This window comes from Cucurbita moschata, unplaced genomic scaffold (genome assembly GCF_002738365.1).
Source record: "Cucurbita moschata cultivar Rifu unplaced genomic scaffold, Cmos_1.0 Cmo_Scf00006, whole genome shotgun sequence".
Lineage (NCBI taxonomy): Eukaryota > Viridiplantae > Streptophyta > Magnoliopsida > Cucurbitales > Cucurbitaceae > Cucurbita > Cucurbita moschata.
In genome coordinates this window covers 1,841,414-1,858,468 of record NW_019268522.1, presented here as the reverse complement: position 1 = coordinate 1,858,468, position 17,055 = coordinate 1,841,414, and the positions used below count along the sequence as shown (strand labels likewise).

Genomic DNA, 17,055 nt, shown 5'->3' with positions numbered 1-17,055 from the left:
AAAATGATATATATTTTTTTTAATCTTAGTATTTAATTTTCTTGAAAAAAAAATATTAATGTTATTTTTAGAATTCATGGTTATTTTTTTTTAAATATTATTAGATGAATTAATATTTAGGCTATTTTTAAATTATTTTTAATATTTATCTATTTATCGATGAAATTAGTTAAAAATTTGTTATACACTAATTTATCTAGATATCATAATAATAATTAAATTTGATACTTTTATTTAGAATAATAAAATTAAATTTTTTAAATAATTCACTCAATTTTAAATTTTAAATAAGTCTTATTATAAGTAAAATCATAATCTCAAAAACTTATTAAAAGAAGTAGATTTGGTTGAATGAATTTTTAGTGTTGTTGGTACGTAACTCTCGAAAAGTGTCTTCGTAGAATTTTTTTATAAAACCGTCCTTCATTTAGATATTTACGATCTCAACCGTTCTAAACAGGATGAAAGTTCCACATCAGTTAATTTAGAGAATGATTATTCGTTTATAATCAAGAAATACTATCCCCATTGGCATGAAGTCTATTGGGAAACCCCAAAGCAAAGTGAGGAAAGCTTATACTCAAAGTCGACAATATTATACCAGTGTGGAGAGTCGTATTGAACTAACAAACATATTATATAAATTTGATCGTTTTAACAATCCCAAGCAGACAGTGGAGCAACTATGCTGTTACCGTCACTCTCGGCGGTGGCAGCGTATGTCCGACTAAAGTAATACGAAAAATACACAAAACCACGACGGCCGCCAGATGGCGAAAGCAACCACGATGAACAGTAATTTTCATCCATCACATTCTTGTTGCCATCAAAAAGATTCTTCAACGGAACCAAAGCTTCCGCAATGTATTCGTCTCCTCCGAAAATTCGTTTTCGCCTCAGTTGAATCCTCAGAGTTAGGGCATTTTCCTGTAACTTCGATTCCTTCAAATAAAACTTCATCGGCCAATTCCACACTGGATTTTCACCGAAGTACTTCGCAAGTGGCGTTTCTTGGTTGGCCAGCAAGTCTCCGGTGATGGAAACCGCCGCATAGACTTTGGATTTGTGGAAGAAATTGACGAAACTTAGAACTCCTTCGATTCCTTCGACACAGGTAACGTTTACTTTGAATGCTCTGTAATCCATCGACCACTTGTCACAATCGCACTTTTAATGGCAGCGGACTTGCGATTGTGCGGCACTCACTTTCCAACGACAAGTGAGCTAAGCTAATTCGTTCTTGCGTTGCTTACGGGCAAGCGACGTATGCTCGAGCCTCTAGCCTCGGTTTTAAGAGAAGGTTTTAGAAATCGAGAGAGATTTTTTAAAGAGACGTTATATAAGCAAGCAAAAGAGAAATAACAACGGCTTACCGTATATAACCTTGAGTTAATGATTTTTTTTTTTTATAATTAGAGTGAAATTGAGAAAAGTGAATTTTGAAGATTTTATTTTTTAAATTTAGGTGGTTTTGAAATTATGTTTGTATCTTTTAATTTATCATTATATTTTATATTTTATATTTTATCTTTAAACTTTAAACTTTTTAATAATTTTAATTTTACTCTCAATTTTTTTTATAAAAAATAGGGAATATAATTATAATATAATTACTCATTAAATCTAATTTAGGCTATATTTAATTATTAAAATTATAAAAAATATTTGAGTTATTTGAAATAAGAATGTCCGTACAGGCCAATTTATTTTTTGATATATAATATATATAAAGTTTTATTGTTAAGATTTACAATTTTATTTTTAAACAGATTTTTTTTTTGTAGGAAATTAACTATTTAAATAAATATTTTTTTAATAACTAATTGAAAATTAATAAATATTGCATATAAAAAGGTTAACTATTTTTTTTAAAAAAATTGTTTTATTTTTGTTATTTGAATTGTTTAGTATAGATAGCTATTATTTTCGATAATTATTAATTTATTAATTAAAAAAACTAATTGAATTTAAAAATCTAGTTAACTTTATCCACCGATATTAATATATATATATATATATGATATGATATTATGACTATAAATTCTCATGACTTTGCTTTTAAATTCTACACAGTAGTATGATATTGTAAGTTAAAAAAACGTCTCAGACCATGATTATTTCCTAAATTAGGAGATGTGGGGCTTTCATCCGAACACCTCCCCTCGAACAAAGTACGACTTCCCTTCATTGAGGCTCAACTCATTTTCTACAATCATATGATATTGTTAGAAAAACGCCTCACACCATGATATTCTCTAAATTAGCCGATTGCGGAACTTTCATCCAAACACCTCCACTCGAACAAAGTACGACTTCCCTTAATTAGACTCGACTCATTTTCTACAATCATATGATATTGTTAGAAAAAACTGCTCACACCATGATCATTCCCTAAATTAGGGGATGTGGGATTTTCATCCGAACACCTCTCATCAAACAAAGTTCGGCTCCCCTTAATTGAGGTTCGACTCATTTTTTTTTTGGNTTCTTCCTTTTCTATCTTTTTCTTCTTATTTTATGTATTAAATTTGGCATGAGTGAATAGATTTAGCAAATACTTCAATAGGTAACTCCTGGATCCCCTGCTAGTCGTGCTGGGTTCCGTCCTGGTGATGTCGTCATCGAGTTCGATAAGCAACCTGTTGGCAGTATCCAAGAGGTATTTGGATCTACTTTTAGTTCTTAATTCTTAGCAATGGTATTGCCAGCATACTGTTATCTTGTGAATTCTTTGGATAGAAAAGTTCATTCTTGCTTGAATCCTAATGTTTGTAAATAAAAACCACTTCTAGAGTTCTTAGAATTGTACTCTTAAATTTGAGCAAATACCTCAAAATTATGTGCTTAGATTCATTGGATTGCAACTATTTCGAATATTCGAGGGAAACGAACAATTATGATAAACTCCCAAACTTGGTAATTTTTTTATAAAGTTTTTGGGAAATTTCTGTTTTCTGGAGTTCGAGTAACCTTCTCTACTGTTGCGAGACTAGGGATTGTTTTCCCCCCCCTCAACAGGAGTCCACTCCTGTCGAGATGGGGAAGGGGAGGGCACGGGGAGAGTTTTCTCTGTCGTCTAAATAAGGATGGGGCGGGAAATGTTGTTGTTGTTGTCGTTGTCGTTGTCGTTGTCGTCGTCATTAGGCAAGGATTATGTATCTGACCGTTCGAGTTTTTGGCAGATCATTGAAATTATGGGAGATAGAGTTGGGATTCCATTGAAGGCAGTTGTGAAAAGATCACTTAATGGCATCATCACTCTGACTGTTCTTCCTGAGGAGTCCAATCCAGATATGTGATACTATTACCCTCACTACACAATCAATTCAATTCTTTCATATTTCCCATGATTTGGTTATGGCTTAGGGTTAGAACTCGATACCTTAACCATCTCGTGTAAAGTTGTATAGGATGTTTAAGTTTAGTTTATGAACTTTTAAGGTTGTCTATTTCGTCGTTGAACTTTAAAGAACTAGACTTGTAATTTGACTAGAAATAGTCGTAGGTATGGACAATGATTGATTTTTTAACTTTTTTTTTTTAATTTGAATTATTTTATTTAAGAAGACCAATAAATGTGAGAAATTTTGGTGATCGAAAAATGAAAAAAAGACGTTCTTAGTTAGAATCCTGCCTAGGGAAGTAACTGCGTTTTAGACGTATACATAGGTAAAGCCTTGTGCAATGAAAAAATGCAAGCACGGTTTGGGGAGGGATTAAAAAAGTTATCTACTCCATCTGACTAGTTCTGGGTTCGAGTCCCGGACAACCCATATTAATGATAATATTGAACTAATTTATCATATCAAAATAATATATCAAGTCTAATTCGATTTTGCAACGAAGGATGAAAAAGTATTAAAAAAAAAGCCAGAGAAAAAAGAGATGAAAATGATATATATTTTTTTTAATCTTAGTATTTAATTTTCTTGAAAAAAAAATATTAATGTTATTTTTAGAATTCATGGTTATTTTTTTTTAAATATTATTAGATGAATTAATATTTAGGCTATTTTTAAATTATTTTTAATATTTATCTATTTATCGATGAAATTAGTTAAAAATTTGTTATACACTAATTTATCTAGATATCATAATAATAATTAAATTTGATACTTTTATTTAGAATAATAAAATTAAATTTTTTAAATAATTCACTCAATTTTAAATTTTAAATAAGTCTTATTATAAGTAAAATCATAATCTCAAAAACTTATTAAAAGAAGTAGATTTGGTTGAATGAATTTTTAGTGTTGTTGGTACGTAACTCTCGAAAAGTGTCTTCGTAGAATTTTTTTATAAAACCGTCCTTCATTTAGATATTTACGATCTCAACCGTTCTAAACAGGATGAAAGTTCCACATCAGTTAATTTAGAGAATGATTATTCGTTTATAATCAAGAAATACTATCCCCATTGGCATGAAGTCTATTGGGAAACCCCAAAGCAAAGTGAGGAAAGCTTATACTCAAAGTCGACAATATTATACCAGTGTGGAGAGTCGTATTGAACTAACAAACATATTATATAAATTTGATCGTTTTAACAATCCCAAGCAGACAGTGGAGCAACTATGCTGTTACCGTCACTCTCGGCGGTGGCAGCGTATGTCCGACTAAAGTAATACGAAAAATACACAAAACCACGACGGCCGCCAGATGGCGAAAGCAACCACGATGAACAGTAATTTTCATCCATCACATTCTTGTTGCCATCAAAAAGATTCTTCAACGGAACCAAAGCTTCCGCAATGTATTCGTCTCCTCCGAAAATTCGTTTTCGCCTCAGTTGAATCCTCAGAGTTAGGGCATTTTCCTGTAACTTCGATTCCTTCAAATAAAACTTCATCGGCCAATTCCACACTGGATTTTCACCGAAGTACTTCGCAAGTGGCGTTTCTTGGTTGGCCAGCAAGTCTCCGGTGATGGAAACCGCCGCATAGACTTTGGATTTGTGGAAGAAATTGACGAAACTTAGAACTCCTTCGATTCCTTCGACACAGGTAACGTTTACTTTGAATGCTCTGTAATCCATCGACCACTTGTCACAATCGCACTTTTAATGGCAGCGGACTTGCGATTGTGCGGCACTCACTTTCCAACGACAAGTGAGCTAAGCTAATTCGTTCTTGCGTTGCTTACGGGCAAGCGACGTATGCTCGAGCCTCTAGCCTCGGTTTTAAGAGAAGGTTTTAGAAATCGAGAGAGATTTTTTAAAGAGACGTTATATAAGCAAGCAAAAGAGAAATAACAACGGCTTACCGTATATAACCTTGAGTTAATGATTTTTTTTTTTTATAATTAGAGTGAAATTGAGAAAAGTGAATTTTGAAGATTTTATTTTTTAAATTTAGGTGGTTTTGAAATTATGTTTGTATCTTTTAATTTATCATTATATTTTATATTTTATATTTTATCTTTAAACTTTAAACTTTTTAATAATTTTAATTTTACTCTCAATTTTTTTTATAAAAAATAGGGAATATAATTATAATATAATTACTCATTAAATCTAATTTAGGCTATATTTAATTATTAAAATTATAAAAAATATTTGAGTTATTTGAAATAAGAATGTCCGTACAGGCCAATTTATTTTTTGATATATAATATATATAAAGTTTTATTGTTAAGATTTACAATTTTATTTTTAAACAGATTTTTTTTTTGTAGGAAATTAACTATTTAAATAAATATTTTTTTAATAACTAATTGAAAATTAATAAATATTGCATATAAAAAGGTTAACTATTTTTTTTAAAAAAATTGTTTTATTTTTGTTATTTGAATTGTTTAGTATAGATAGCTATTATTTTCGATAATTATTAATTTATTAATTAAAAAAACTAATTGAATTTAAAAATCTAGTTAACTTTATCCACCGATATTAATATATATATATATATGATATGATATTATGACTATAAATTCTCATGACTTTGCTTTTAAATTCTACACAGTAGTATGATATTGTAAGTTAAAAAAACGTCTCAGACCATGATTATTTCCTAAATTAGGAGATGTGGGGCTTTCATCCGAACACCTCCCCTCGAACAAAGTACGACTTCCCTTCATTGAGGCTCAACTCATTTTCTACAATCATATGATATTGTTAGAAAAACGCCTCACACCATGATATTCTCTAAATTAGCCGATTGCGGAACTTTCATCCAAACACCTCCACTCGAACAAAGTACGACTTCCCTTAATTAGACTCGACTCATTTTCTACAATCATATGATATTGTTAGAAAAAACTGCTCACACCATGATCATTCCCTAAATTAGGGGATGTGGGATTTTCATCCGAACACCTCTCATCAAACAAAGTTCGGCTCCCCTTAATTGAGGTTCGACTCATTTTTTTTTTGGAGTTTTAGTTATTTTTTACTATGCATACGACCGAGCTTTTTTTTTTTTTTTTCTTTTGTTCCACATTTGATGATTCTATTCTAAGCTTAAGACATCACTCTGATACCATGTTATTTGAACACGACTTTCTACAATGGTGTGATATTGTCCACTTTGAGCATATACTCTCATGATTTTGCTTTGGACCTTACTTATAAACTCCAATAGAGAGAATATTCCTTACTTATAAACTCCGAACTCCAATTTCATCAATAGAGAGAAGGAGAAGGAGAGACTTAGAAATGGAAGCAAGAGGCTTAGAAATGGAAGCTATCATCAAAACAAAAAGTGAAAATTCAAACAACTGAAGATCATTTCTAACAGAAAAACACTCCTAATTTATTATAATAGGTTCCTTAATCATAAGCTTGAAGAAAATGAAGAGTAGAGGAGAAGAAGAAGCAGAGTCTTAGAAATCAAAGCCATCGCCAAAACCAGCATCAGCCGAATCACCTATATCGGAAATCATATCGCCGATCAACAAACCTCCAACCAGACCAGCTCCGGCTCCCAAAGCCATGCCGCCAATACCGCTCTTCTGCGGCTTATGTTGTTGTTGAACCGGCGGATATCCGTATCCTGACTGCGGCGGGTAACCGCCGTACGCATATCCAGCCTGTGGAGCAGGTGGATATCCGTACCCTTGCGGTGGAGGAGGTGGATATCCGTTCCCTTGCGGTGGAGGCGGATACGCATAAGCGCTCCCTGCTGGAGGCGGATAAGCACCTCCAGCCGGATATCCAGAACTAGATCCAGCATAACCTTGGGGATATGCCGCTACTGCCTCGCCGGTTTTCATCACCGGCGGAGGCGGCGGTGCCTGAACAGTGTATTTTTCCCCAAATTTATACGAAAATTCGACGTTACCTTTTTCCTTTCCGCTAGCCGTCCTAACGCCAAAACTGACCGTTCTCTCGGAGTTTCCTTCATCTCCTTTGGCACATTCATCGAGCAATTGCTTAATCGGAACAATAACCTTCCCGATCTTCTTATCACCTAAACTCCGTTCGGAAACGAGTTTGATCTTCAAATTCAGCCGATTACTCTGTGCAGCAGCCTCATCGATTGTGAACTTCATAGCAAAATTCCAGTGAGGATCCGAGCCTCCGTCATTAGCCACGGGAGTCTTCTGCTTCAATTTCCCGCGCGGATCACCAGAGATCGAAACGACGGCGTAGACATCCATCGTTGAGAAGAGATTGACATTCTTTAGGCCTTTGGCATTCTTGATGTTGATATCTAACGATCTACACTCCATGGATGAAGAATCAGAAGAATCAGAAGAAGAAGAAGAAGAAGAAGAAGAATTCAAAGGAAATCAAAAGCAATTTTCAGGATTCAGAGATGTTCTAAACACGAAATGAAATCGAAACTTGAAGCTTATGAGTGAATCGTTCGAACCGTTCGAACATATATATAGGGATTTAGGGGTAAGGAATTTTTTTAACGTAAATTCTAAGCCTCTCTTTTATTGGGATTCCGATTCCGATTCCAATTCCTTTATTTATTTTTCTTTTATATAAAAAAATAAAAATAAATAAATTATTACGCGTTTTCTTTTATTTATTATTCATTATATATTTTTTTTTCGCCCTTTTTATGCTATTTTTTAATTACCAAAATAAATCATTTTCCAATTTTTTAGAAGCAACATTTAATAACCAAACAATTTAGATGGTCTTCTAGAACCAACCGTTCAGTTCAGTTGGCCGATCGGGTGTTTTTGGTCGGTTAAGTTGACCAAAACCGAATATGGTTAATCATTCACAATTACGGGTGGCTCACCAGAATGTCACACATTCACGAGGTTCATGCCACACGTCCGAAGGCACCGGGCTTCACCCAACTTGGCATGTTTCATCATCGTACCAGCCATCAACCATCTTCAAGCTAGCCCAAGTTAGAAGGTAACATTGCAACATTTTATGCTCAACGAGACTCGTGTCGCACGTTCAGAGGCACCCGACACATCGTGCATGGTTGAAAAGCATGTGGCGCAAAGCTACCGTGCGCTGGATTATGACCGAACGCCTCTAAGTCAGAATCTGTGTATTTAGGGTTCAAATCATTTAATAATCTAAACAATTCAGACCGTCTTTTAGAACCAACCATTCAGTTCGGTTGGCCGATTAGGTGTTTTTGGTCGGTTCAGTTGACCAAAACCGAATTCGGCTAATTTTTCACAATTACGGGTGGGTCACCACAACGTCACACTCAGCAAGGTTCATGCCGCACGCCCGAAAGGTACCCAACTCCACCCCACCTTGCATGTTTCATCATCGTACCAGCCATCAACCATCCTCAAGCCAGCCCAAGTTAGAAGGTAACGTCGCAACATTTAATGCTCAACGAGGCTCGTGTCGCACGCCCAAAGGCTCCCGACACATCGCGCATGGTTGAAAAGCCTGTGGCGCGAAGCTACCATGCGCAGGATTATGACTGAACGTCTCTAAGTCAGAATCCGTGTATAAATAGCCAAAATCGATACAACTTGGACTTCGACTCCCGAATGTTTAATATTTTAATTTTATGGGATTTTATTTATTAACGTAAATTACAGATAAATAATTAATTTTAAAATCATTAAAAAAAATTTCAAAATCCAACTCAAGATGGTTTTTTTTTCCTAATAAATATGGAAATAAAATTAAACTAATTAAAATATTAGAAAAAATAGAAAGTTATAAAATGAAACTTGTAATTCAATTTTAAATAAAAATAAAAATAAAAATAAAATATTATGTATTATATTATTATTATTATTATTATTATTAATTTCAATTGGTTGTTGAAAATTAATGAATATAAAAAAAAATGATCGATGGTTAAGATGATTCTAAAGCAACAAATAATTAAATATTATTTTATTTTTAAATTCAAAATTTAAAAAATATATATTATTTTTAAATTTTGCTTAAACGCGTCCAATGCGTGGGAGCGTGCGTGAGACCTGACGCGTTTGAAAGCGCTATTTTCGAAGAAAAATAAAATAATAATAATAATTAAAAAAAACGGCAGTATTTTAATATTTTCAAATAAGACCAAAATAATAATAATAATAATAATAATTAAATTTAAATTTAAATTTAAATTTTGTGTATTCTAATTTGGTAATTGTTTTAGGATAAGGCTATTAGAATGAAATTAAAAATTTATGAATTTATATAATATAAATTAGAAATTTATAAATTTGCAAGGGATCATGGTCAGATGATTCGAGACTTGAATCGATTTGGTTCGGTCTGAAGTACGTCAAGACCAATTTGTCTCGATTTGGGTTCGATGGGCTTGACCCATTTGGTCAGCATTGACCCATCTGGTCGATCATTGCTTGGCCTCGTTCCTTTGTCTGATCTAGGGACGTTTATAACAATCGAGTGTAATTTATATCCATTATGATAGAGTTGACTTTCTTTTCTTTTTTTTTTTTCCTTCCTTTCTTTGTGGAAATTTGGGACATGACAAAAGTCTACTGTCTTTGCACAACTTTTCTTTACATGAATTTCACTCATTTAGAGATTTTATTAAAAAGTTGTTTTTTAACATAACAAATATGAAGTATGACAATTTATATCTCTTACCTACGAAAAAAACATAGCAATTACCACCTAATTATATTAGATCTTTTTAATATTTTATTAAAAAAAATTATTTCGTCCCAATTTCTTTAATATAATTTTCACCAAAAGGCATTTGAATTCTCACGAAACTTCAAAAATAAAATTTAACTTTTTAAATTTTAATTATCGCGCCCATAGATATATATATATATATATTTGGCATAGACCAAAGCGTTTGGAGAGGAGGAGGTTTGAATGAGTGACTTGCCTGTAAGTCCTAACCGGAGAGGGGAGGTTTGAATGAGTGACTTCTCCATAAGCCCTGACGGGAGACGGGGGAGGGTTGAATGAGTGACTTTCCTGTAAGCCTGACTGGAGAGAGAGGAGGTTTGAATGAGCGACTTCCCCGTAAGCCCTGACAGGAGAGGGGGAGGGTTAAATGAGTGACTTCCCCGTAAGCCCTGACAGGAGAAGGGGGAGGTTTGAATGAGTGACTTCCCCGTAAGCCCTCGAAACAAGGCGAAAAGGAAGAGATGCTATGGCTTTCTTGGTATTAAAATAAATTAATACCATTGAAAAAAAAAATCTTAAAATTGATACCATAACTAGTTTAATCTTTTTTTTTTTATAAAAATAAAATTAATTTTTATCAACCTACCATAAATTTTCAAAAGATGCCACGTAATTAAATTTAAATTATATTAAAAAACAAAATGAATACCACCCAAAATTTAGGACTAAAATTATATTTTAAAGTAAAAAAAAAAAAAAAAAAGAGAGAGAGAAAGAGAGAGAGAGAGAGAGAGAGAGAGAGAACAATTTACATCAGAAATTCTGGAAAATAAGATAAGATAAAGAAAGAAAGGAATTGAGCAATTGACCAAAATATAATACCAATAGCAATATATCAGTACACATTATGGAGTGCCCAACTATCCCATCCCTTCCAACCCCCTTTTGATTCACTTTAGGAGAAGCTAGCTATGCATTCCGCTCTCGAACAAGTCTCGGTCCCAACTGAACCGTACTCATTTTTCTCTCTTCCCCCGGTTCGGGAATGGCGGTATTAGCCACGGGACACCTAAAGTTCTTGTCCTTGGAGATATTGTGCAAGTTTTGTTGTTGTCAAAGAGGGTGGTATGGCACATAGCCTAACAAGCCTGTGACATTGGTGACCACATCGCTGCACCTTGATAAAAGGCTCAGCAGCTGCTGGGAAATGTCGGTGGTCGGGGTCGGGGTAGTGGTGGGCGGTGGTGCCATGGTGGGTGTGTGGTGGTGGAGGTGGTGGTGGTGGTGGTGGTGGTGGTTGTGGTGGTTGAGTGCATTTCTAGGTTGTGGCATTTCCGAGTGTTGTTGATGCATAATATTTGTAGGGATTGGGAGGGGAGGAGGTGTAGAAACGACCTTTTGAAAGAAGTTACTATTAATATCCATTGCAACAGAAGGAGATGTTCCACCATCTGCGAAATTAGCATTCATGATGTTGTTTCTATTACTTTCGTCGCCGTCCAACATGAACTTCACTCGGGTCGTTCCTTTGCTGCTGCTGCCGCCTACCGTGCCGAGACTCGGTACACCGGATTCGTCACCTGATGACTTTTTCAGGCAGGATTTGAGCTGAACTGTTGGGAGTGGTAGAAGGGGTGGTTGATGTACCACTGGGGTCGATGATGCTCGTCCTGGTAGGACGACCATTGGATCCTTCATCCTGGGGGCTTCGATAGGATTGTCGTCTGTTGTTGCACTTCCCTTCTCGGATTCGGGTGTTTCGGTTACAGGAGTTCCTACTTCTCGAAGTTGGTACTTTACGTTGACATTCCCGAATAAGGACTTGTTTCCCATTGCATACTTGTAGGCTGCTTGAGCATCTGGTTTGTAGAGGAAGACGACACGACATGTTGATGTTTTCCAGAAGATACGGAGACCTGATTGGTCGATTGGCCCGAATCGACCGAGCCTGGCCTTTAGCTCGTTCATGGATGGAAGTGATGTCTCGGGAGGGAACTTCATAACCAACATGGTTGGATCGACTTTCCTTACTGAAGGAGGCACCAACTTCTTCGCAGAATCTCGCTTGACCGTCTTGATTGTCGTCGTCGGTACTACAGAATCTCGGGTTTCTCGTTTCTGGCTATCGGCGAGTTTCTGGGTAGCCTTTTTCTCTGATGCCAACGATTTCAAATCATTCATTTTCTTTAACTTCTTGGCTGCAATTTCCTCTAGACGGTCAGATGGAACACGTTTTCGCCCCGCTTTTGTTCGATCATCGTGTCTAAGTAAGGGTTTAACTGAGTGATCTCTAATGTTCTCACTTAAATTATCAGTTCCAAGGCTAGCATCTGGAGATTTAACTGCACGAAGATCAGCGGACTCGGCCTCAGATGAGGGCGACGAAATCAAACTTTTCTGATAAACGAGTGACCGAAACCGCAGGAAGAACTTCTGAACGATCACTTGGCAATTCCTTTCAACCCCATGGAAAGGATCCAGAGCAAAAGCTTGCAAATCATTTAACAGTTGGGGCACATTGAACTCATCGCTCCCTCGGCCAAACCCAGGCAACACGCTTGCGTGTGATATCGAATTAGTTGATGCAGTGCTTTTTTTCTCATATGTTGACCGGAAATCCTCTCTGGAACCCAAACCGACCTGATTGGATTTTTCTGCAACTTTTCCGACTAAGTTCCCAGCCTTCTTCGATGCCATCAGTTTCTGTACATGCTCGGAACCCATTTCTGCACCTATGTCTCGCTTCTTTTTCTTTTTCTTTTTCACCCCCATAATCGGAGTGCCCGTGGAGCTCATGTCTTCGGCTGGCCGTTTCAAGACCTTTGGCTTCAAGACTCCGCCAACCGAACTATTGACATCAGCAAACTTCGCACCAGCTGACGAAGGTTCAGCGTTAACGTGACTGTCCAAATTTCTATCTGATGCGCGGTCACCTTCAAGACTCACTGAATTACTAAGCTCAAGTTGTTGAGGAGTTCCAGAAGATTTCAACATATTTTCTGTACCTGCATATCGAACTTCACGTAACGCATCTGATTGGTCATGAAGAGGCTCGATATCCACCAACATTCTCGGAACAGCCCTCTCATCTGCCATATCAGAGAAGCCATCATTCCTAAAACCGACATCTTCACTAGGTGCCATTGTCTCCTTCGGTTCCTCTAGAGGAATCGATCCCTTATCAGAAGATGCCTCGATGCTCGTAGAAAGTCCTTGGCTAGTAAGATTGGTGCTCAAGGCCATCCTACCTATCTCAGCTTCATTGCTGGGTAAACTCAGACTAGAAGTTTCGGTATCGGTACCAAACGCAGTGTGGTCACTTTTGACCTGCATTTGAGGCTTGACAGGAACAGTTGGAGTCCTCTTCAGCAGAACATAATCTTCGGCAACCCCAGTTTTGGCGGATTCTGTAACGAGAGACGAGGGAGCGGTAGAAGTTGCCTGCTCCTGGTTAGCCCCAAAGTCTATCAAGTTACTTGGTTCGTCTCGACGTTTGAGTAGGTACCTGTCTTTCTTAGATTGGTCCTTTAACTTCATAGGCTTTATTGCACTCTTCCCAGCCCCCAAAGCTTCTGCAATTACTAGGGGGCCACTCAAAGGAGCTGTTGAAAGCAAATCCATCAGATTCAAAAAATAATAATATAACACACAACATTTCCTAGAACATAAGAAATTTATCTTGATTTAAGCCGTTCGAGCAAGTTATGCAAGTTAAATCTTCATTCGGAATCGACATACAGAATTTCATAGCATCGAACAACTGGAATCGACCACAAATCGACATATGAATAATTTATTCCGAAGACGAAAAATACGGATCTCCCTGCTACAATTCACATACAAACACATGCTAATAATACAAAGTCAAGAACTAACCACAAAATCACTTGACATTGTTCTAAGAAAGGTTGGTTTTTGGACTGAAATACACAACTGCAGAAAAACACGGTGGTGAAAATGCCAAAAAGAAGTTGAAGTTTACAGATTCGGGAACTCGGGAACGTGAAGTGGACTAGTTTGATCATTTATGAGGCTCGTTAAAATTGACCGGTTGAGTAAAAAAAGAAATGCATCAAGTGTTCAAATGAAAGATTGCATACAGCGATGGTGGTGAGTTAGAGCATTCAGAGTACACAATTTACAGAAACGCACGACCATGCTTCGAACATTAATACCCGACAGTTCCTTAGGTGTTCAGACCATCCAAGATCTGTCGAGTGAGTATCGTCCCCGTGCATAATTGTATGCACACAGATTCCTTTTCAAATACTAGAACAGAAAATGGCAGGAATGTAAATCAAGAAACCATGATAAGCACAGAACTCCATTTATCTCGACATGCCTGAAAAAGGTAACATAATTTCTTCCAAGCTGAAAACTACTGAAAACAAGTAAGAACCTATGAATCCTGTAACTGAGTACCTCGAGCTGGTTCTCTATGCTGATCCAATGAAGCAACCGAGCTGCGAGGGGGACGTCCAGGCCCAGATGGTGGACCAAATGCCTGAGCATATGTCTCATCAAACTCTTCATAAACCGCTCTTCGATAACCGAAGACTGTAGCCTTATTGTTCACAAAGTTAATGCTTCTATGATCACCACCTCGCGGAGTCAACGCCAATTGCTTGATAAACGAGAGAGTTTCACTGGGTTTAAAACTATCTCTCGCCCTCCTAATCTGATTCCAAGAGTAAACACCTCCTACCTCAAAATCTGGAACATCAACGGCGAAGTATCCCGGCACATTCGTCGGCCTAAAATTGTAACGATTCCTACATTTGCAGGCTAGACCAAGACCCCGTCTCCGACTCGCTTCATCGACTGCCTCTTCCACAGCCTTCAAAAAGGTCCTTGAAGTTGTCTGTCTAGATTTCTCATAATAGTTAGGCTCGAATGGGATTAGCTCAGCAGGGTCAAACCACCCATAGCTGCTATCACCAAAAAATGCCACCAAAACATATCCATCTCTCCTGGTGCGTCGCACAGAAGGAGAAGCCAGAGAATCGCTAAAAATATGCCCAGGCCACCATGGATGAGACTTGACCTTTCCCCACACCATATCCCCGACCTCAAACCCATAGCTCATCGCCCTCGAAGTTGCCGCCGCAACCATTGCACCGCTACTCTCATTCGCAACATAATCATCAAACTCAGACATTAAGAACTTATACTGAGATAAATTAGACTTTCGATCGTTCTGTGCATCCAAATGACCAACTGAACCATCAAATCGATCAGTTTTCGAGATTTTAACATCAACAAGAGAGCTCGAGAACTTCATATCCATACCTGGGCCGCCACCTTCGCCATCCGAACTAACCAAAAACCCCACCTCCTCCGACGGGAAAACCCTAAACTCGACAGATCTACCATTTCCAAGCATCTTCGCATCGAACTCGCTCCCCCGAGCTCCGGGATCCAGCTCCATTAAGGAAACCCTAGCTTCCTTAACAACTCTGGAATCAGAAACTTGATCATCGTGGCTCGAACTATCAGCGGTGTGCTCGAGATCTATATCCTCCGCCCGTGACTCTTCCAGGCCATCATCTGATTTCTTCTCGAATTCAAAATCCTTATTCATCACCGAAATCATTTGAGATGAGGTGAAATCATATCCTAAACCCTACTACACGATGCAAAGAACGAAATCAGCCAAATTTCAGTGAGAAATGAGACGAAACAGAGCTGAATATTCTTGTAGAAAGTGTCTAATTTCGGGCAAATCTAAAACCCTAGAAAGAGTTCGTGTTTCCACCGCAAAAAAAAAAAAAATAATTTGAGAGTAACCAAGCCAACAAAACGACAAAATCATGATCCTTTTATATTTTTAATTATATAAAAATAAATATCACTCTCCAATTTATAACAATTTGTTTTATAATTTTAAAATGAAAAATTAAAATTTAATAGACTTTCTTAATAACTGAATTTTGAATATAATAATTATCAATTTATTTTATTTATATAATATAATTCGAGACAGATTTTCACTACACATATAAATTATTATAAATTTTAATTTAAATAAGTATATTATCTTTTTATAACAAAAATTCATCCAAATCAATAAAATTAAGATTGAAATTTAGTTATTATATTAGATATATTATTTAATAAAATTGTTACAATAATTTTTTTTTTAATTTTCGAGTGTATATTTTAAAATTTATATAAATACTGGATGATTTTATAATTTTTGTAACGGTTTGTGTAATTTCAATTACATTAATTGATTTATAGTTTTAATGTAAATCAACATTATTATTACCATTCTTATTTTAAATATAATTTTTTTTTATGAACATAAATATAATTTTGAAGATTATTATATTTTATATTTTAAATTCATTTAATTCTATAATTTATAATATAATTTAAAAAATATAATATTTTAAACAAAAAAAATTAATTGGCTAGTTTATAATATGTATTATACTAATTAATTTAAAATAAAAAGATAATTATAAATGAGTTCCAAGCTCTTTTTTTATATTGCAAATTTTTCAATTTTAATATAAAGGAAGATTTTAAATTACATTTTTTTTAATTTCTTCCCATTTTTAGATAATATTATTAATAAATTATTTAACATATAAAAAATTAATTTCTATCCATTTATATATTACTAGTTTTTTTTTTAATCCGATCCATTATTATTTTAAAAATTTTAATTAATCATTTCATAATTTTTCAATTTTAACATTCTCATTAAAATAATATATATTTTTTTTAACTCTAATTAATTCTATTTAGCAAATAATATATTTTTTTTAACTCTAATTAATTCTACTTAGCCATTTAAATAACTATATTATTTATTTCTCATTTGAATTTATTTTAAATAATTGTGTAGTCAACCAATTTTAACATTTAATATCGGAAAGAATTTCAGACAATAAATAAATAAATATATATATATATTATAAAATATATTTAACCATTTAAATATTATTTAATGTTCAACCCGACCCCTAATCTACCCCAACTTAACCTAAAAATATATTATTTAATGTTTATCTCAACCCGACCTAATCTACCCAACCTACGTACATTTATTAGTTGAACTAGACTAAA

The 17,055-nt window shown here is 35.2% G+C and overlaps 3 protein-coding genes and 1 long non-coding RNA gene across 4 annotated transcripts; 1 reads left to right on the top strand and 3 right to left on the bottom strand.

Moving 5' to 3' along the window:
* Positions 1–2,522: 2,522 nt before the first annotated feature.
* Positions 2,523–3,505, top strand: LOC111444383. The gene is made up of 2 exons (XR_002710691.1): positions 2,523–2,659; positions 3,183–3,505. It is a non-coding gene; the product is annotated as an uncharacterized LOC111444383 (long non-coding RNA).
* A 1,037-nt stretch (positions 3,506–4,542) lies between these two features.
* LOC111444443 (protein SRC2) lies at positions 4,543–5,034 on the bottom strand. Its single transcript, XM_023082539.1, has one exon. It carries the CDS (start codon positions 5,032–5,034, stop codon positions 4,543–4,545), a length of 492 nt encoding a protein of 163 aa, XP_022938307.1.
* Positions 5,035–6,664: 1,630 nt separating this feature from the next.
* On the bottom strand, positions 6,665–7,809 carry LOC111444382 (protein SRC2-like). Its single transcript, XM_023082472.1, has one exon. It carries the CDS (start codon positions 7,665–7,667, stop codon positions 6,819–6,821), a length of 849 nt encoding a protein of 282 aa, XP_022938240.1. The 5' UTR covers positions 7,668–7,809; the 3' UTR covers positions 6,665–6,818.
* A 2,979-nt stretch (positions 7,810–10,788) lies between these two features.
* On the bottom strand, positions 10,789–15,772 carry LOC111444380. The gene is made up of 2 exons (XM_023082468.1): positions 14,404–15,772; positions 10,789–13,583 (listed from the first exon to the last, which is right to left on the bottom strand). The coding sequence occupies exons 1-2, from the start codon at positions 15,572–15,574 to the stop codon at positions 11,095–11,097; spliced, it is 3,660 nt and encodes a 1,219-aa protein (XP_022938236.1). The 5' UTR covers positions 15,575–15,772; the 3' UTR covers positions 10,789–11,094.
* Between the last annotated feature and the right edge of the window lie 1,283 nt (positions 15,773–17,055).